General features: G+C 41.1%; 1 protein-coding gene across 1 annotated transcript; it reads right to left on the bottom strand.

The window, feature by feature from the left end:
- Positions 1-321: 321 nt before the first annotated feature.
- Positions 322-22,030, bottom strand: LOC133131427 (BTB/POZ domain-containing protein kctd15-like). Its single transcript, XM_061246793.1, has 5 exons — positions 22,019-22,030; positions 18,790-18,965; positions 13,609-13,753; positions 4,833-5,138; positions 322-471 (listed from the first exon to the last, which is right to left on the bottom strand). Exons 1-5 carry the CDS (start codon positions 22,028-22,030, stop codon positions 322-324), a joined length of 789 nt encoding a protein of 262 aa, XP_061102777.1.
- Between the last annotated feature and the right edge of the window lie 1,139 nt (positions 22,031-23,169).

Raw genomic sequence — 23,169 nt, 5'->3', positions numbered from 1 at the left:
TGGGACAGAAAGCCTCGTAAAAAGGTGGGGCAAAAGGAAAAATGGTCCATCTGTCTTTAATTCGTCTTCACAGGTCCTTGTGTGTTGAAACTTCTTTGGGTCTGAAACAGAATCAAGACATTTTTTTGACCTATTCGACATTACATTCCCGTCAGAACGATGTGTTCCACAGAGATAGAGGTGTGAGCTGAAGACTTTTAACCCACGGGGGTTTCAGAGTGGGGTTCATATTCAGGCCGGGTACAGGGGCAGAGGGAAGGGGGGTGGGGGTTTGTTCTGTTGAAGAGTCCTCCTCAGCACCAGTTCCCTTCCCAGAATCCCTCAGTCCAGGGGCTCCTGCTTTATTCTGATGGAGGGCTGACACCGCCGGTCCTCGCGGCAGAGCACGTATTCGCTGAACTGGGAGGAGTCCACGCCCCCGCCACACGAGGCCGCCACACTGAAGCCCTTCAGGAAGAGCCGCTCCAGGACCTGCGGACATGGCGAGCAGAGCGCGTTAGAGATCAGCCACCGAAGCGTTAGTTCAGTGGACCTCACCCCTGGTCCTGGAGAGCCGCAGAGTGTGATGGTTTTTATTTTTGCCTTAATATCATCAACCAATTCAGACAAAATAAAAGCCAGCGAACCCTGCTGCTCTCCAGGGCCCAGAGTGAGGACCACTGCGTTAGTTACAGTCACAGTGGCATCAATAAGGAGGGTACAGACGACATCAATTAGGGACAACATCACTATGAGGGGACCTCTCATCATCAGGGGTTTTGAATCGCCATCATGACATAAACAAGGGGGTCAGAAATACTCATTAGAAAACTCATTATCTATCAAACACACCTATGCATGTCATCAACATTCACTTTGCTAATCACTGAACACTGACTTTACTAATACATCACATGATTGCTGCCCAATGTTATAGCATTTATTGGATTGTTTTAACAATTCTGTGGCAGTGCCCTTCCTCACCCATCTCTCCGCCCTTTCATCCTTTTCCAATCCTCCTCATTTAAACGGGAAAGTACAGGAGATGATGGAAGCTGCTGGCCATCGAACACGAGAAATCGCATCTCGAGTAGAACTCTGAACCTCAGTCTGGCTGTCTTCTGCCCTCCTCACCCTGTCTGGTGAGTCCTCTGGCATCTGCCTCAGTTGCCTCACCCCTGGTCTCTCATTCATTTCGGTGTTTTTCTTTTTTCTAACACTTTATTGCAATAATAACACTATGGCGGTTTCGCACAGGGGGTTTAGTCCAAATCCAAGTATGGTATTTGGTAACGTGAAAGCATTTTCTAAACCCAGGTGCAAACCAATGAACCGTTTGTCTGTACATGGTGGTCTGCATCTATGCAACCTGTGAGCATGCCATCATTAATGTCGATCTACTTGGTAGCTATGTAATTTACTTTCTAGCCAATCAATCATAATTTAATTAAAAAACTCACACTATGCATCTGCATTATGACTGCATGCAAGGCACACAGGTGCACTGTTTTAGCTGCTTACTGAAAATATACTATAAATTGTACTTTTGTTCTCAAAACAGGAGTGTGAATTTGAGAATACATATTGAGTTACTGGGTTATGGTTAGGTCATTCACATTCATCTTAAGAGCATGTCCCAGAGATATATTTTTTTCATAGCAGTCCAGTGCCAGCAATATATTTTTCATAGCTGACACTTGCTCTGAAGATGCCTTTGTTTTCTAGACAGACTTCATAATTATTTTGTTTGTCATCTGAGGTCTTTAGATTAGCTTCAATTCCACTTACAAGGGGTAAACAAGCTTTGCCACAGGATTCTCACCATAACAGAGAATAAGGCATTACACTTCTATTTCATTGAGGTGCGCATACACATGCACGTAAGCACACACACGCACACACACACGCACAGAAATACACACACACACACACACAAACCAGTATGCCAGACACAATTTATTGTTCAAGTCCTTGACATATTAGACAGGGGCCAAAGCGCTTAGCATCCCCAAAACTATGTTCTGTCAATGTGACAAAGCAAGAGTATTGTCTGGCCTGATCCCAGTACTCAATCAGAATGATGTATGGAGCAGACATGTTGACTCCTGCTTTGGAACCGTGGGCAAACACCTGTGAGAGTTTACGTTTTTTAACAGTTTAAACTTTCATCTTAAAGCGGGCTGGTTTTCACACTACATTTTTTACTTCCGTGTAGAATTAGCATAGCTAATTAAGATTTCTGTTGCGAAATGGCAGCCGTACTTCACCCAGGTAGGTGGTACACATGGTGGCTGAGGCGAGTTTCCCCCTCATCACTGTAAAGCCTAGTGTCTAGAAAAGCACTTTATAAATGCAATGATCTATCTAATGATCTATGACCTATCTATGTATGTCCACATGTGATTTTGTGTAGCAGCATCTCTTGTATTCAAAGTGAAACTGTCCTTGAAAATGTTTTGGCATACAATAAATGTTCTACATAACTGCGTTCGATAAAGGATATTTCTTATTAAAAGTTGTCTTAGGTTTGGTCTATGGCATGGAAGGCCATGCTGTACAGTAAGTGTGGGAATAACCGACAGGGCATTAGCTGTTTTCTGTGCAAAGTTTGATTTGTCACACTTTCACTGTACCCTCACTGGTATTACAACATTGGCAATGATAGGCACCTCCCTGCTATACCTTGTGCTTCCTGTTTGCCTGTTCTCTCTCTACAGGGTGGGGCAATGAGCACGACAGGGCAGTCATCCAAAGACTAGACTGAGGGAGGTCATGATTATTCCCAGAGCTTTTTCATGCTTTCCAGCAACAATGGGAAATAGCAGGGAGTATGTTGTCTGGAAATATCTGCCATTACTCAAGAAGAAAAAACACACCAATTGGCTTGCATTTTCGTATTGCCCTTTCATCCAAGGAAGGGACATATCTTCAGACAGCTCTTTTGAAGCCAACTGTGTTGATGCATTACTCAGCAAAAAATAATTGACATGCAACCCTTGGAGTGGAACATCTTTTACATACATCTGCTGGGAAGATTTTATATATAATGAAGAGGGATTTAAGAGGATTAATGTAGGAGGGCAGGTAGTAAAGTGTGAAATGGTCGCTGCTTCAACTGGAACAGGCGGCAGCATGCCGCAACCAAACTCCATCATAAACAGACTGGAAAAATGTTGTGTTAGTTGATGTGGCCAATTAGCTATATTGCAAGCCATTTAAAAATCCATAAAGTGGAGTATAAACCAGTTTAGGATGTTTGAGAAATTCTAAGTACGTTTTTAAAAAATGCAATACATGTGCTTCTATCCCTCCGGGCGGTCGTTTTATATTGGAGTCTTTTTAAAAGGGGAGCCACGTCTTAAAAAAAGGAGTGAAATATAAATTATGCATATCATTTTCTTTGCTATTTCTCCATTTCATTTTCCACTAAACATGACCAATGCCCCATGTATGTTTTCTCCCCCTGATCCAGCCCTGGGAGAATAGGAGCACACTGAAGATTCTGGGTGTGGGCTGAGGCTGTAGATGTGGTGGGCACTGAGGAGATGTGCTCTAACCAGCCGTATTCAGTTAGGAGGTCCAAATGGTCACAAATTATTTATGATAATCAGACAGCTCCATAGTCTTAGCACTGAACATTGCATCTCTCCACCTCTGGAAGTATAAATGCTGTGACACATCTTATGAACGTTCAGGACTACTGTAGCATGGCAATGGAAGCTCTGTCCTTGGGCCTGTCTCTTTATTATTTAAGCTCCTTTTTGGAGCTGGAACTACATAATAGCTCTACATAATCTGTGGAATAGTGTCTATGGTAGGCTACTCATGTCAGCTGACCCACTGTCCACTCTTATATGAGCAGTGAACAGAGTGTGACAGAGCTAGTTACAGCTCAGTCTTTCTGCTATATGGGGACACTAGTGGGAAAGCTATCAAAATGGGGAAACCGAAGGGGACTACATTACTGTGAAACTTTCTGTGGGAATTGTGAAGCCTGTGCACATTAAACTTGCATGACATCACAGAGAAACACACCGACTGCTGTTTTGCCAGATTTTGGCCATATATCCTACTATCAACATGGGTCCTGACCGATCACCAATGAGTATGACTTATTTTATGTGCCACTTTACTGGCTGTGATACAACAATGTAGATAGTATTACCAGTACACCCTGTCTTACACCAGCATTCATCCTCTCACCCTCAAGCTATAGCATCTTGCCAAATGATTAAATGTACCGTCTTCTCTCTGAAATTAGGCAGTGTACCTTCTAATATGAATCAGAATCAGGAAACGTCACACTACTTATCAAAAAAAACATTTCTCCACACAGTGTTTTGATTGAAAGAGATCTATCTACATTACTACAACAGGTACTTGGAGCATTTAAACACATGGATTCAATGTGTACATCAGTGCTTGTCTTCAGCAGCCAACCAAGCAGAGCAAAAATAAGTTTTCCAATAAGAAACCAGAAGAAATTAGCACCAGTATTGGCCACTCACTAGCTGGTACTAAAACCAAACTAATCAAAATTTTTCCTGCAGTAAAATCCAGCTATGCCAGCTTGAAAAGCTTGAAAACTGAGCTGGTCAAGCTGGTCATAAGCTGGTCTAGCTGGGTATGAGCTAGTCAACCAGCTAGTGTTGGTAGCATGTCTGTTTAAAAACATAGCTTGAGCTGGTCAAACCAAGCTGGGAGCAGGTCTGAACTGGTCAACCAGCTAAACCATGTTCAGTTGGGAGCTGGTCTGAACTGGTCAGCCAGCTGTTTGAAAACTTAGCTTGAGCTGGTTTTTTTTCACAGTTTTTTTGCGTCACGGCTCCGGCCCCAGTGCGGCTTGCCCTTACCTGCACAGAGTTGAGTCTGCAGTACCCGTTGAGCGGGAAGCGGATGACGTGGGTGGGGTCCTGGTTCCAGCCGGCGTTGACCGAGTTGCACATGACGTCTCCGGTCTCGGGGAAGATCTCCTCGATCAGGACCTTCTCTCCGCTCAGCGCGATCCTCTCGCCCAGGTCGGGCGTGACGCGCACCACCAGGCAGTCGCAGGGCTGCGACAGCTTCCTCTGCTCCCGCTCCTGCTTCCAGCGCTCCAGCTCCTTGATCATGGGCGCCAGCTGGTAGTACCGCGCCTCCTCGTAAAGGAGGTGGAAGTCCTGCAGACGGACGGGTGGGCGGAGGTGAGTCACGGACATTACGTTACACGGTGTCATATACAGCTGACGCTATTATCCAAAGTGATGTACAGTTGATTAGGCTAAGCAGGGGACAAACCCCTCTGGAGCAATGTGGGGTTATGGACTTTGACAGAAGGTGCTGCTTTATATCAATCAATCATTTAAACCACCAGTCAATCAAGCTTAATTTTGTATGGAGCCATATACCAACTGAGTTTCAGAATGGACATTTTCCATTAAAAAGCCTATTTTAGCTAATCTGGGTAAAAGTAAAATGATTCCCTGACCCAATCAAGCTGAACTCCTGGGATACACAGAAGAGTAGCTCATTAGGCGTGTTGGCGAAAATAGGTCAGTGCGTTTAATGATGCCAGGTCCTGTGAATCAGGTCCTGTCACGGACAGTTCCGTGCATCAATGTACAGCGGATACAATCTGTGCTCATCCATTAAACCCAGATGACAGTGAAATTCAATTAGCAAGACTTGATTATTGGTGGATATATTGGGCCTTATTTTAATAGTCAAGGTACAATTGTCCATGTGGTAACTCAAGGCACTGGTGAATTGGGGCGTGGCCAACTCAATTATGGTCATTTTTTGACATTGGGCACAACTACAATGCAGGATCAAAGGATGGTTTGTTGGTTTGATAGTAATAAACTAACTGGGGGTTGGTTTCATTATTGCCAATCAGGTGGCCCCATTTCTTTCTCTTTAGAAGCAGTGTCCTAGCGCAACAGCCAACTGATAATTTGGTCATGGCCTAAGAGCTTGGGCTTTAGGAGAGGCTCTGTTACCAGCCTCAACAAAGGTGAGACTGAACAGTATATTTCCCGTTTATATACTAGCTTTAGTTTCTTTGTTTGTTTGCTATCAATGAGCTGGTCTAGCTGGGTATGAGCTGGTCAACCAGCATGGCCACACTAGTCATAAAGATAGTCAAGCTGGGAATGAGCTGGTCAACCAGCTAGTACTGGTAGCTTGTCTGAGCTGGGTACGAGCTGGTCAAACAGATACCAGCCATTTCAAAACATAGCTTAAGCTGGTCAAACTATGTCGAGCTGGGAGCTGGTCTTAACTGGTCAACCAGCTAACAGCTGTTTCAAAACCAAGCTTGAGCAGTTTTTTTCAGCAGGGCAGCTTTTGCATTAATTTACACAGCTGGATATGTGCTGAAGCAATTTAGGTTAAGTGCCTTGCTCAAGGGTACAGCTCCATCATCCTAGCTGGGAACTGAACCTGGGTTAAAAACCCAGTTCCATGGCCATCCACACTGCCACTGCTAAGTTTCAAGTTGCCAAGTTTCTCTCACAAATTGACCTAGCTCTGCCAAATACACAAAGAACTTGCACAGCACTAAATGTTTTTATTGTCACGCCCCCTGTTGTGGTGGCCAACCCATGCTGATGGGTTACTGTAGACCACAAAACTCCCAAACCTGGCACAGGTGACAAATATATTCTTTGTGCAGGACACAAAACCAGCAATTCCATTTGCTCTTACATTGCCATGAAAATAGGATGAACAGTCTTAATGATAATATAAGGTTTTATACTTATGCTGTATAAGGTTTTGGAGCCACACACAGAAGGAAGACGCACTTCCGTCTGATTGGTTTTCATCACTCGCCAGTTCAGTACATTTCCTTGTGTTTCATTCAGGACGTCTGTGTGCCACGCCAGGCCTACAAAACCTAGCCCTCGCATCACGCACACATCCACCACACAAACCCGTCATGGCCGCCACTAAGCCCAGGGTGCCCAGGTCACAGCACCTTGTACCTACACAACCCCCAAAAAAAGGCACCCATCACCCCGCAGGATCCACCCGTAAGAGCGCAGGAGAGCCGAGCCGAAAGCAGAGGCGATGCGTTCCTGCTGTCGCGCGCGCGGGCGGTTATTACGTAAAGAGACAACGGCGTCCAGGAATGCATGCGGCCGGACCGGTCAGGCCGACTCCTCAGTGGCTGTCACGGGCCTGCGGACCAGGCGGCCCGCATCTCTGCTGGGAACGTCTGCGTGCAGATTGCCTGGCTCTGCCCCCGGGGGCTGCAGTCGCTGGGGGTAATTTGCCCTGTCACTCTTTGCCTCTAATTTCCCACAAGACCAGATGGCACCGATGCTGAGCGCTAGCCCAGAAAGCACTGCGCACGGGGGGGGGGGGGAAACAGGGCCCGACTAGAGCAAGCGCGCTGAACGCCTGATTTATGGGACAAGGAGCATGAGGTGCAGTGAACTATGGGTGTGGAGCCATCGCTAATCTGACGCATGCTAGGTAATGTCCCATCTACAGGAAATATACATATACAGTAACAGGACTTTTTTGGGCTTCCGGACATGCTATTTTCATATTTTAACAGTGTAAAATGAGGGATTGTTATTGTAGGATGCCATTTTGTATAGCTAAAGCTCCCTGGATAAAATGTGGTCTACAGAATGAAGTTTTGTCACAAAATTTACCCCAATATTATGTTTGGGCTCAATTTGTTTATGAACACATCTGTTTGACATTGTAAAAACCAGTACACCTAATTTTTTCCTTATCTACTGTATGACTTTTCCTCATTTGATGGGATTAAACAGTAGGCTAAATATACAATAAACATAATGCTATGCTTTCAAGAGTCCTGCACCAACTTTGTATACAAAGATGTTGTGTGGGGTCATTTCGACCCCAGGCTCCGTAGCTGAATAATGTAAGAAAATATACAACCTCTTTTTTATTTTTTTATGGGTGATTCTGGTGGCACTTTCCCAAACAGGTCTCAAACTTTCACTCACCTCAGGCTCTAAAACGAGAAGTTTCTCACTATTTAAAACTCAAGAGCCAGAATCTAAAGGAAATATGTTTTCAGTTTGATAAAATTGTCACCAGATGTAGGTCTATTCACAAACTCCTACAAGGGCTAAAACCCTGACTACAGGTGAAAAGACAGCCAAGTGAATTCATTTGATTTGCTTGTGAACAGATGCTAGCCCATCAGTATACACAGTACTGCCAACAAGTTGCATATGCCTTGCATCCCTGATTGGTTCAGGGAAGCCCAATAAGCTGACATGGGACAAAGTCCCTCTTATTCAAGTCACGAGTAAGTCTCAAGTCACTGAGACCCAGTCTCAAGCAAGTCTCAAGTTATGTCAAGTCAAGTCGAGTCCCAAGTTAAGTTGCTTTTTTCATTACCTGTCTAATAGTAACATTACTGGCAAATTTATCAACGTCTTCAAAAGGCACAAATCAATGGAATTGGTATTCTAAATATGATTAAATTTTAATTAATTAGCCTATGTAGTTTTACATTAGACCATTTAGATGTATGCATTGCTGAGATTTACCCAGCTTTTAAAATCTTTCTTGTAAAATGCATTATTTTCAGCGCAACATTTATATTTGCATAATTATACCCAGACACTGTTTTAAATGCTTAAGATCAATATCGATGCATGAATGCATCCTATTTTGAAATACCAGCAATAATGTTCATTATCGTTGCTATAGTAACATTCCCAACAAATGATAAAGTTATTGCTACTGCTGGAGGGATTCACTCATTTTAACTAGCCTATTTTGTTAGCTAACAACCATTACTTGATAAACAGTTTGTAGTATAAAAGTATAAAAGCAATATGAAAGGGAGTGCTATTATAGGGTGTTTCAGCAACTTGCTGAAATATATATAGAAGATTCAGCTTCCTAGCAGAGGCAACCAGATATTCCGCCCAAATTTCCTGGTACTTTGTTGAATTAATTGTGCCATTGATGTTAAATGGCACCCCTGGGCCACTGGCAGCAAAACATCTCCAAAACATCAATGACCCACCGCCATATTTGACAGTAGATATGAGCTGCTTCTCCTTGTATGCATTCCATTTTGCCACCAAACATGTTGGTGTGTATGGCCAACGTTCAATTTTAGTCTCATCTGACCATAGCATTCTCTTCCAGTCATAATTCCAATGAGGTTTTGGCAAATGCTTGGTGTTATTCATTGTGCTCAGTAAGGGCTGTCTTTGTGCCAGCCATTTAAAGAAAATTGACAATACTTTAATAAACGTTATAGATGACTTGAGTTTGTAATTTGCTGCAACACATGCGATTAATGGCAAGTTGCATATTGAATTGACGGCCCTATTCGTTTATTTAAACAAGCAATTTTCAATAGCCGACATAAACTATTGGAAATCGCTACAAGCAAAACACGTGAAATTTAAAAAAACATTTAGTACAAATTCATGCAATTTTCAGCAACATATGGACAACATTCTCAGCGTGTGAAATGACCTGCTGCTGCAGATGCTATGGCAGTAATGACACTACCCCCTTCCTAACCTGCACCACCCCTGTACTACACCCTGCCTTGGTATAACCCCCCCCCCCCCCACCCCAGACACCCTTGTTGAAGTTGTTCCGGAGAAGAGCCGTGTTTTATCTCCAGCAGATGTTCTATGTTCTAATATTTAGAATCGCTGCGTGTGAGAGTGGGGTGTTTCGTCATCCTCTCCCCTCCAGTTTCTCGTAAGGCTGCTGCGTGTGGAGACGATCCCCCTCAGGGGTCCCGCCCGTATCAAAGCCAAGCGCATCCTTCTCGGGACTGGAGCAAGGGCAGGGTATATTTTTAACGGGGGGGGGGTCTGTCTGTGGGGCGGTGCAGTAAACCATATGCACAGTCCCGGTGGCTGAAACGATTAGGAGAGACAGAGAGAGCAGGGCCCAACGGCTCAGCCAAGGCCACCCTGTTGCCAGCGCTGGGAGAGGATTTGATGGAAATCTCGCCTCCAAAATAACGACTGTGCCAACTTTTCTCATGCAAGGCAAGCTCTGCCTGCAACCTTCATTTCTACCTGTGTGGAATAACACTGCCCATCTCTAAGACATGGAAGATTCAAGAAGATTCACTGCACAAGAGTCAAGTCCACAGACATGCAGATGACAATGAGCTCATTAGCTCACTCTGGCACATTTACATTGATGTGGAAACTGAAAATATTGATTCATGTGCACTGTCCCTGTTAAATAAATAAAATAAAGTTCCAGTCCCTCTGGAGGGACATGACATATAATAATAAGGAGAAGAAGAATATAAAATTAATTACATTAATATTTACATTAATGCCATTCATTTTTCATTGTCAGAGGAGCATTAAAAAATGTCCATCCCCAAGAAATTCCAGAAGTGTAGGGGTCCCTGACCACCTTCTCCAGAAAAACACATCTGATACAGTCAAATCACAGCACCAATTAATTATGTTTAGTAGATGTGAAACAAAACCCTTATGTAATAAAGTATTAAAGATAAATTAACAGTAAAGTTGAACAGTAAAACTAGTTTTCCCACCTTTTTGAACTGTACCCTCACTGACTTAAAAAAACACACAGCATCGGCACCCCCAGCCCTGGAGAAACAAGCCTTTCAGAGACCACAGGCCTCGACAGTGTGCAGATAGGGAGAGACGTGCTCAATTCTCTCTGACAGTATTTGCATTCCTTTAATATTCACGGAAACTGAAAGGTAAGCAAATCGGTGGTCTATGAGGAATGCATTCCGATTTGATTCGGCACATTTCTCGCTGCATTTTAAGTCATTTTGTTTGTGTGTACGTGTGTGTGGGGGTTGGTACCTCTGTGTAAAAATCACACCACCTGAGGTGGAATAGGTGACGTGTACATTTTTTCAGGTGTTGAGGAGACACTCTGGGAATGATACACACAGCAAATTCTTACTTTTATCTTTATCTCATCAGTTCAATGCTAGTGCTTTGTTCATGCAAAGGAATGTGCTGGAAGCTGGTGCAGCCACAGAACAAGTAGGTATAGTGCAGCCTGAGAGCTGGGTGCAGTGTGTGTGTGTGTGTGTGTGTGTGTGAGAATGTATGTTTGTGTGTGCTTACATGTGTTATATAATATACTGTACGTATATATATATATATATATATATATATATATATATATAATATATATATACACAGTACTATGCAGAAGTCTTAGGCACCCTAGACTTTATTATACATTTATTTATTTTTTGTGTGTGTATAAAAGAACACATTTGAGATTTCCAAAAGATTAAATTTAACACAGACATTTTTGTATTTAATTTGAAAAAATTAATATATTTCTCTAAGCAATTGACTACTTTTTACATAAAAACTTGATCAAGGCTGTCTGAGATCAGAAGCAAGGGGCCAACAAAAGTCTGCAGAAGAACTGTGGCAAGTTCTCCAACATGCTTGGAACAACCTCCCTGCTGATTGTCTTATAGAACTGCAGGACAGCGTTGGCTATCTCAGAGAAGTGATGCAGTTTTAACACCAAAGTGGTCACAAAAAATATTGATTTGATTCAGTTCTTAACTACTCTGCCAAATTACTGAAATGTAATGTAAAATGTATAGTATGTTTATTTAAGACCTTTCATTATTTTTGAAAGAATCTTATCTGTACAGAACGTTATACAGGTGCTTTTTGCACAGTACTGTATATATATGCATACACTCACTGAGTACTTTATTAGGAACACCTCAACACCTACTTATTCATGTGATTATCTAATCAGCCAATCGTGTGGCAGCAATGCAGATATGGGTCAGGAGCTTAAATGAATGTTTACATCAACCATCAGAATGGAGAAAAAATGTGACCTCAGTGATTTTGACCGTGGATTGTTGGTGCCGGACGGGCTGCTGCTCTCATGGTATTTTCACACAACAGTCTCAGGAGTTTACAAACAACATCCAGTGAGTGGTGGTTCTGCGGGCTGAAATGCCTTGTTGATGAGAGACATCAGAGGAGAAGGGTCAGACTAAGACAAAGCTGACAGGAAGGAGACATTAACGCAAATAACCACACATTACAACAGTGGTATGCAGAAGAGCATCTCTGAACACACCACGCATGAAACCTCTAAGTGGATAGGCTACAGCAGTAGTAGTCTAAAAATGAAGTGCTCACTGAGTATATTTTATGGTATATACTACATACAAACCATGCACGCACACACACCCAGGTAAAGTGTGTCAGCAAAGGTATGAATATGCACTTGGGTGTGTGTCTGGGTGAATGTATGGGTGTGAGCTTACATGTGTACGTGCATGTGAATGCATGTGTGTGTGTGTGTGTATGTGTGCATGTCTATATACTTGTCTGTGTGTCAAGCACATCTCAACCCTGTCCCTTTAACCACACCGTTCACAGCCCCTCCAGTCGGCCGTGACTCCTCACCCACCCCCTCCCCTTCCACAACAGTCCGGCCAGCTCTGAGGACCACTCACTCTATGTGGCAATATCACAATGAGCTGGGATGGAAAGAGGGAGGAAGGGAGGGAGAGAGAGAAGGAGAGTCTGCTACCTGAGAGAACCTCTTCAGACAGTGCCCCTGTGGTGAGAAACTATGGCTCTTGGCTTTTGAATGCAGGAGAGGGCAATACTCAATACGCACTCTCTTCTTCCACCTTATATAATATTCTATAGCCAATCCAAACTGGATTTAATGTTATTATCTCTTGTAGGATCAGGATAACAGGACATTAAATGTACCATCAAAAGAACGCTACTCCTCTCCACTCCAATTTCAGAGGTTTGACCCCAAAAACCTTCCTAAGTAAAATGATTGAAATACATATGCATGCGTAGGAGTGGATAGCTCATAGAGTTATCAAAAAAACCAATGCACTGCATGGGGAAAAGATAAATGTGGTAATTACTAAGAGTAATTATTCTTGGACAAGGTCAAAATACAGGTTATATGTTTTAACAATTACATCTGCGTTTGAACTAATTACATTGCTTCAGCTAATCTAGATAGGCCTATCATATATAGCATATTATGTTCATCTTAATCAGGAGGATGACACAAAAGTAGGACATTTTTAACCCCACCAGTCCACCTTCCTTATTGTTTCCTAAACTGCATGAATGCTCCTTTGCAAATGCATCACATTTTGGATAATTGGGGCCATATTTTCTGGAATCAACTTTGCATAGCGCAGTCATTTGCTATTTTCGGAAGTCAAGCAAGGGGTGCACCCAGTACGCCACGCACCTTTTTACATTACCATTAAGATCCATGGATATTGCGCAGGTAGGATTGGCTTTTTTTTTCTTTACAGAAAACGATTCTAACGAATCTTATAAATAAGAGAAATCCGTTTGGAAATCCATCCAACGTATTTTCTTCTGTCATTTTAATAAAACATTGCCAGAACATCGGCAAGTAAATCCCAGTACAGTCCAGGCAGATCAATATACTTTTTATAGAATTTTCCTTACATTTGAAAAATGTATTTTAAATCATATCAAATCATAGTCACCCACTTTGATCAGTACTGTGTGCAACTCTATTGAACCTTTGATAATGCCATCCTAAAATGCAAAAATTGGAGAGCGGAAATATCCTGATCAATGATGAAGAAAGTTACTGGCATATTTTCTACACGTTCATGGAAAACAAACCATTTACCTTGAAGTCATCAGGGAGGAGAAGTTTGCTGGTCCTTAGAAAGCTGAGAATGTACCGGAATATCTCCCCATCTCGATCGATGAAGTAGTGCTGCTTCAAGCTGTCCAACACAATGGGCTCCGTGCCATTGAACAACCGGCTGATTCTAGAAATGAAAAGCCAGATTTTTTGTTTAAAAGGCATGTTAACAATACCCTTATTTTACCCTTAATTTGTATTCTGGAATTTGCTTTATGGGGCAAAGGTATTATCTTATACATAAAGGTAAAATACTAATTTAACAATTATTTATTCATTAATCCATGCAAATGAACAGCTCATACATTTCATCTTAATAAATAAAAACATTGTCAAAGACAAATATTGGCACCACATCCACAATGCACACTTGTGAAGATTGTTACTCTGCAACAATGTGTGTCACATAAATCAAAATCCCCATAATAACTGAAAAGTACCACAACAACAACAGTTCCACCATAAGCTCAGACTTGTGTCTGGTGACCAATGAAAACTCAACGACTTAAAAGATAAGAATACACATTATATGTTTAACTATTGTAAACAAATATGCTTTTGGAGTTCAGAAAAAATCTGGTTTAAGGATATTTTCAATGAATTTATACCTTCAGCTTTGTGTGAGGGCAATAAAACAAAATTATGATACACAACAACATGTGAGTTTCAACTGTGACTTGTTCAATTATTTTTAATTACAGCAAGGGCCAAAATCATAATGCAATGTAAGAAGAAACCTTATCACCAACACTACTTCAATATATTACTCTGAGAAAATTGCATCTTAATTGCAATGATATTCTGCATGGCCCTTAGTTTCAGAAATGTACAGTATGAATAGCAAAGGAAGTACAAAATATGCAAGACCACAATGGAAACAATTATTTTCTTATGTGATTATAAAAAGTAAAACAAAATTATTTTCTGCATATATGATAGAATTAAGATGCCAATGCCAATATTAAAACAGACAGCGATCCGTTTGAATTTGCATATTTTAATCAGCTGAATGATGTCACTTACTTTCCAGCACCTTTTTAATATAGAAACATGGCTGCACAACAGCATAGTTGTGGTGCTTGATTGAGTATACTAACCAACATTAGATATTTACAGTTGCCACTTTTGACAAATATGTAATTAAATACCTCCTGAATGTGAGATAATAGTGCCTTATCACGATACCGTCTGTCTAAATTCAGAATGACATTTTCAGAGGCCCCTTGCATTCCGGACAGGCTGGTTGTGAGGACCCGTATGTTGAGTGTGTCCTCAGTTGACCCCTCACAATTGTGCTCACAATTAAAGGACCGGATGCTGTGATGTAGTCCATGAGGCTTCTCAGAAGCCACGTCTGGAATCCTTCAACGTCTGCATCCAGATACTGCCCTCGGATACGTTTAGACAATGGCCATTCCCTGTGATGTTGTCTTGTGATGTACCTCCTTGTCTTTGTAATTTATCTCTCCCTTCAAACTGGTTTTGTGTCTGTGTGTGCAGGCTGGTGCGACCAAAAGAAAAGTCAGCCATTTTAACATCACATTTTTGACCAGTGCTTCCTAAAAAAGCCAATATTAGCCCCCTTTGTTCAGAAGAATGTTTATGCTAGTTATACTAACATATGGTGATGATTGCACCAATGTACATGAGGCTATTCCTGAAGTGAAATGTCTGTGAAATTCAAACATAACAAACTGTAAAACAGGTTGATCATGAAGCCCACATATATTTTTATATTTACCTTTGCTGTGTTATATTTTAAGTACTATCTATATAAGTATTGTAGTATTATTAACAACAGAGCATCTACAATTAAAACAACAGCTGCTATAACAAATACATTTGACAATGGAAATGGTACCTCAAGGACATATATCATGTGGAACACGTGATTGACATTTTCAATTATTATGTATTCAGTGCCATTTTATTATGTATTCAATGTAATTTCATTGAGCTTCAACACAAGCTGTTTATCCATCTCCAAAGTATAACCTTTTGACAGTGTCAACACAGCATGGCACCTCTCAGCAGACAGAAAGAAAATTTCAGGTTTTGTCTCCACTGGCTGTGTCCTTCTTCTGTGAGCTCCTAAAAACATCTGTCGCAACGAGATGACTTCACCGATATCATCACATTGATGTCACCAGATCTTTAAATAGCAGCACATCCATTTACACCGCAGCCAAAGATTGCATGAGTCAGGTTCACGCAGGTTCACGGCATATGCCGAAGCCTTCTGTTATTCAAAATGATAACAGAGACAAAGCCACGACAGGAAGTTTGACGTGCACAGCGACATCAAATTTGTACTGTAGATCCCTGAAACTAATTTAAGTTGGTGTCCCTCCCTCTGTAAGCACGTCTTAAGGCCTAATCAGGCGTGAAGAGGATCACCTCGGGTGAAGTCAGGTCTCTTTCTAACTCCTTTCCTGTTGGCTAAAATAACTCATACATTACACCAGTGCAAGGATGTTCTCTCCTCTCTCCCCTTTCCCCTTGCTACTCTCTCTCTCTTTCTCTTGTTTTCTCTCTCTCTCTCTCTTGCTCTCTGTCTGTCTGGAAATCGATGCAAAATGCTTTATAAAAAACCAATACTCATCTCACTGTTGTGCCTGGGGTGGTCCTTTCTCATATGGTCTTGCAATTCTTCCAGCTAGAATTTCACCATACCGCTCCAGGCCATCTCTGTTTTTCATCTCTACTTTTTTTTAAAAAGCAATTAAAATGCTGCCTGTTTTTCTTTCCTTTCTTCCCTTTCTCCATCCCCCACCCACCCTTGCTTCTCTTTCTCTCTCTCTACACACACAATATACGTATATATGTATATATATGCACATATCTGTATATCGCTCAACCTCTATACAGTACACATTTCTTCTTGGTGCTGTATGTCATGAGAAACAGCAGTGACTTTTTCTGTTTGTGTTGTCAAACAGGTGGGTCGGCTGTAAACCAGTTGGGTGTGTCGCCCTCCTCTCTCAGGGTTAGTGGGAGGTTCTGTCTCCTGAGATGAAGGCTTGAAGGACAGAAGAAGTTCTTATCTAAACTCCCACAGCGTCGTGGACGAAACTGATTTGGAAGCAGCAGGTGTCGGGCAGCCCTCCCATGCCCATCAGACCCGAGTCCCTGAATTGTAACTAACATTTCGAAACTGAGATCAAACCCAGAGATGTGGGAGGTCAAGTGTTCTGATTGCTGCTGAGCTGAGAGACACTCTCGCGGGTCTACATTGATTTCCACTAAATCACCACATTCAGAACGCCCCTGTGAGTGCCTGTGTTTGTGTGTCTCTGTGTGTATGTGTTTGGGTGTACCCGTACATGCTCATGCACGTGGACGTGTGTACATGAGCGTGTAGTTTATAAATAACAACAGCTGAAGTATGAATCCCTGCATAGGGCCAAGCATATTATTACCAATGCTGCATAACAACACCATTTTCCCTCTGCATGGTTTCCAATAATCTGCCGGTAAGTAATTTCCGTGAGTAGAGAATATTCTCTCTACTTCTCACAAGCTTTCAGTCAGTGGAGCCCAAAGATGACGCCTCTGAAGGACCAGCTACACGGACCGATATGAATGTTTCATGATGCCTGTCCCCTTACATGGGGCAGAAGAAAGAAGATGAATGACCTCACATTAGTTAGTAGACTAAGTTTCTCTTCCCATTCTACATAATTAAACAAGCAATCTATTAAAAGAAATCACCAAATTAAAATTATCCACGGTAAGACCAGCGCTTAAACTGAATCTTGACACCACACTGTCACATTTTAGGGCTTTTAAAATATTTTTATCGGTCAGGGAAATGGGTGGGTCAGGTATAAATGTATGACACTCAATCAGAATTACTTTTACTTGTTTTTTATTTTGTTTTTAGACACATCTACTCTGCTATGCTATGTTACCTCAGACAAACAATACCTTGCTTTGCTCTGTACTATGATTCAGGCACAATCTCATTTCATTCATAAAGATTGTCATTCTGCATTTACACAGACAGCATCGTGATAAGGCACTATTATCTCACATTCCGGAGATATTTAATTAGATATTTGCCAAAAATAGCGACAGTAAATGTCTATTGTTGGATAGTATACTCCATCAAACACCACAATTATTAAACTTAAATTGTGAAATGGATGATAATCTATAACGGATAATAATAATTTTTACTTAGTGCACAAAAGCATTGCATGTGTGTGGTTATATAGACTGAAGTACCATATATATAAACTAAAAATAATAATCTAGCTTCATGCAGTTTCAGTTACCATTATATTACATTGTTACATTGTTTAAAATTCATATTGTCATCAAAGAAATTGTCAAATTATGCATAGACTATATGATTATTGGAGCCATATTACTCCATTCAGCCTCTGAAATACTTGCATAGGTTGGACATTTTTACTGTACTGCAGATAGTACTGCCTTCTAGTACTTCAGATAGTTCTCTGTGGGCTTTGTCACTTGTAATACAAGGCTGAAATCTTGAGACAATATACAGAAATTTTTTGGGTTATAAGTAACCCAAACAAAACAATTATATTAGAACCCTAAATAAGAAGACCATTCCCTTCGACGATGTGTGATGCTGACTGGTTGTTACAGTACTGCCCAGTCTTATAGTTCTTTTCATATATCCAGTGGGAGAATATCATTATAAGCTAAATCCACCGGGCAAACTTCAACAAGTGAACAAGTAGCCTTTGTTTATTATTTAATCATACAGTAAGATTTATACATAAATAAATAAATGTATTTATAATGTTCCCATAATGTTTACGGTGATAAATAAAACTTGGAAGAGTCTTACTGGGCACTGGATTTTAAGGAAAGAGCTATTTGATACACAATGCGCCATTTCACAAACGTTCAAATAAATCAAACAGCCTATTTTACTTAAGGACCAGCACAGCTTGCCACTCATAACTAAAATGAACCAAAAACCATATTTTGAAGTAAATAACCTTATCAAAGTGTTTATGACTCAGCATGCCCCAATTTTAGGAAACGCACGATGATGATGTGACTCGGGGCATGAATGAAGAATCCTTGCCTGGCCTTATGGTGATATCACAGCACGTTACATCGAGGGTGAGGTTTCACAAAATCAAGCCATCTGCTGTGGATTTAAAAACATGTACATAGCCTTACCTTGAGTCTGGATATTTGGTGAGCGTTGCCAGACTGCTGGTGTACATGTGTCCTCCGACATCGATGTGAACAGGAGCGTTGGCTTTGGTCAGCTGAGCTGGTAGAGGGATTCCTTGGGTAATCAGAGGAGACACTGGAGACCGGGTCAAAGACAGCCGTGACATGATTTTTCCTTCCTGTGAACAAGCAAAGGAAACAATAAGCCCTGGATGTAGATGTAGAGGTTCCCTCGAGCAGTGTTTCTTAACTCCAGTCCTCGGGACCCACTTGCCAGAAGGTTTTTGTCATAACCAGGAACTCACACACCTGATATAATGACTGAACCAAACAAACCACCAAAGATGCCATTGATTAGTTAACTCAGGTGTGTGAGTTCCTGGTTACAACTAAAACCTTCTGGCAAGTGGGTCCCAAGGATTGGAGTTGAGAAACACTACCCTAGGGTCACCACCTCAAAGATCTCAAATCATCTCAAACCCTTCAGTGCATGCGCAATCCTAACTCATAAGATCAGTTCCAGATCTACACTGCTGCATATTTAGCTTACAAATCACTGGCATGTCTACACTGAGTGCATTTGCCCCCCTTTTCATAATATCACTAGAGGTGATTCATTCAATCATTTATTTTTTGTTTAGGAGCTTCTTGACCACCATACATAGTGTTAACATTTGCTTGATGTACCATTTTGGGGTAAAAGACACAGTAATATTAAATGAATTGTCTGATAAAGGGCTTGAAATATACCTCACTATTGATGAAAAGTTTTTCGTAAAGTTTATATCCCTAAATAGAGGACAAACACTGCATAGAAATAGCTGTGACTCAAATAAATTAATATGAAATGTGAAAAACAATGAACAGTAACTGATTAAAGAAACAGGCTAGTAAAGGAAAACTACATGTTTTCTCTTCTGCCTCTACTTTCTATTCTGAATGGCTTGGGCAGTAAAACAGTGCTTTTCAGGCACACTACCTATATTCACATTATTGCTCGGTAAATTTGGCCATCTCAAGCAACATGTTCAATTTGTCATTCGAAGACACTTGACCAAATCGATTTAGGCTTCCTTTATCAATTAATAATATGAACAAATTTAGCTTCCTTTGAAGAGTGAACATTCTCAAAGGAGTGAATGGACTTTAATAAAGAACATCACACCTGCTTTCTCCTGGACATGATGCAGTACACATTATGCTGCAGCCAGCCATGCGCAGGGTCACAGGTGATAACCAAAGTGGTCCGTTTTGTACTTGATACATACAGCTGTAATCGAATCGCAGTGGTGCCCCACCTTTAATTTAAGTCTATACGTTATGCGTGGCCTAAGTATCTTGGCTATTCGTCTCATTATAACAACCATGTTATTATTTTTACTTAGATATTTTTTATGAAACCTAGCACGAAAATAATATATCACTTTACATGACATCAACACCAGCAAAAACAATCTTAGTTGTGAAATATACTGTACTCATTTGTAGATAAATCATCAACATAAAGGTTAATTAGACATTTTTCTCTAAACCACAATCGAGAAATAAAGTAACGCTCATTTACATATGCTATATCAAATTGTCTCCATATCTGCCGAGGTTGTAGTGATTAAAAAATCTCCTTTGTTAGCAGCGTACGAGTGAGCTGCCTATTCCCTCTATGTAGTCGCCGATTTGCGAATCTATTATTTTAACCATAAAAGGTATAAACAGAAGGCGCTTGTCAAAGCTTCATTCAGTCCATCGCCGTAGGCGAGGTGCCCGCGGCCGAGAATGCTGAAAGGCCACAGATATTTCCAGGGTGTTGCCTGCCTCGCTGCGCACGAAACCTTCAGGAATACTGTTCATTTAATACACACTGTGGGTGATATGTTTCAGATACCGGTGAAAGAAAGACTTCAAAAGACTTAAGAACTTTTGGGCGTATGAAGCAATCCCACCTCTTCATATAGCCAAAGGCCATGGTAACCAATACTGATATTAATGTTGGGGAATATACTGCACGCACGCACGCACACACACACACACACACACACACACACACAAACGCACAGAGCAAGAACAAGAAACAGACTGGGGTGCTAAGGGAGGGGCAGAGGAGGTGAAGGGTTACATGAAAATAAAGACAAACTGCCCGAGGGTTTGGAATTGGGGGGGGGGGGGGGGGGGGGTCGTGAAATGGAAAAGGGACTAAACATGAGTTATTGTAGCAACAACTTAAACTATTAAAATACATACATTCATAAAAAGAATGGTAGTATTGTCCATAAGAAAGAGTCTGGGTTTTACTCATGTATGACGGGTTATTCTCCCATTCACGTGTCCCCAGGAGTCCAAACACACCCAGACGGGAAATAATTGACTCCTCATTAATGACAGATCCCTGATATCAGTATTATCAGTATTTCTTATTGCCAAAATCCAACTTAGAGGACCAGTATTCCGCCGTAGCTCAAACGTGAGAACGAGTAATGAATAGCCTTCCCAGGCCAACTCTTTTTTCGGGAAAAAAGACAATAACGTAGTCAAATCTTGGAATGAACGTGGACTTAATTCATCTCTGGCTTCCATAAACTTTTATGTTGTTTTAATATTGTCTTAAACTTAAACTTAAACCGGGCATAACACCAAGAAACATTTGAACCATAAAGGTCAATCAAACCTATTAAGCCACTAAAGGTAATGTATCCTGTATAATCGACAATTAGGATAAATTCAAGATTCTGCAGCTTTAATAAAAGTTTACAAATAAATGCTATATATTGGTCTAATGCAAAACATGTCATACCAATACCGTCCAAATAACACAGCAATAGCAAAGCGTATTTTCAGTTCTTGCTCTCCCTAAAACACACATTGGTGCCCAGTGGGTAAATACTACCAATTGTACAATATGGCGTCTTTCACGCACACACGCGCGCGCACACACACCTAATATGGATATTAGAAATATGACATATTAGCATATCCAATTCATAGGTTAAACTTGCAATTTGGTTCTGATGACAGTATTTATTACAATGATTCAAAAATCGCAAACTGTGCTGCAATATCGCCAGGAAAAATATCATTGCTGTCAGCTACAAAATGAGAACAGCGTAGCCTACTTAAACAAACAGTGCGGTGACTACTTCCTTGATGAATGAAAAATAAGAAATATGCAAAGACATCAGACTTTGTAACATTTCGAGCGGAAAATTATCAACGTACAAGACGGTCCTGCGTAGCCTACCGTTTCAAACATTTTAGGAAGTCCGAAGAATTCCAAGGCGGATTCCCAGTTGAAGGTTGTGTTACGCTATCCTTTTCTAATGCTGCAAGTTTCGTAAAACTAAGTAAGAAACGATGCATTACCCCAGCATTCCACGAGTCTGTCTATTCCATTGTGATGAAGAGTAAAAAGAATATCCGAAAACTGTAGGCTAAATTAGAATTACCGAATGTTAACAGCAGTGCGTTGAATTAAAAAGGGTTGCTGTGGCTTTAAAGAACTATAGCTAGTGTTGTCTTGACTAATCCAGAGCAGACACTTTCCACAAAAGCGACACAGGAAGCAAGCAGCGTCCTTACCTTGAACGTAGAAGAAATCTCTTTCCCTTTTCTCGGCGCTTATTTCTGTAGACTTTAATATCAGATGGTTGACTCCTGCCACGGGTTTTTCCTGTCCTTCTTTTTGCTAAAATGAAACTGCTTGGTCTCTTATGAGAAGAAGAAAGGCAATAATCCGTCTCGAAATAACAGAGGAGAGCTAAAAAAGAATTCTTGCTCCAGGCTTTCCAAACGCCTCTGGGGCAAGGATTAGGCTACAATTAGCTCAACCCTACTCGCACCCTATAGCTCGTTTTAAAACAGAAAAACTGAGAATATTTCCTCGTTTCGCCGAATTTATTATCAGGATTAGACGGAATCATTAGTTTTGATTTCTTATTTCCTGACCAAAAATAAAAATACACTAAATCGATGTAACGGTTTTTAAGTTCTGGTTTGGAGGTGTATAACGGTTTGACGATCAGTGTCTGGCCAGTTTTACGTTTCTCTAAAAATTTAGAGAAGAAAAAAACAGATTTTAATCATTGTCATTTCGTCTGATGCAATATTTCCCCAGGCGTTTTCGGCTAGGCATAAATTTCCCAAAATAAGTAACGCAGTGCACGCATCTCGCATCTCGGAGTGATTATGGAAGCGCACTGTAACTTGTTGATAAAGTGTCTATATAAGAAATGCTGATATTCAATATGCAGATCTCCGTAAACAGTTTTCATGCGGCAGTTTTTCCTGTCCTGTCTCTCTCTTCCTAATGTCTGGTATTGTAACGCCAAATTTCCTGTAGGCCATTAAAACCAAATGACGTCTATCGACATGCATTCTGCCATCGCAAAAAGC

Source organism: Conger conger, chromosome 6 (assembly GCF_963514075.1).
Source record: "Conger conger chromosome 6, fConCon1.1, whole genome shotgun sequence".
Lineage (NCBI taxonomy): Eukaryota > Metazoa > Chordata > Actinopteri > Anguilliformes > Congridae > Conger > Conger conger.
Note: the sequence above shows the minus strand (reverse complement) of the source record. Positions and strands in the feature narration are given on the sequence as shown.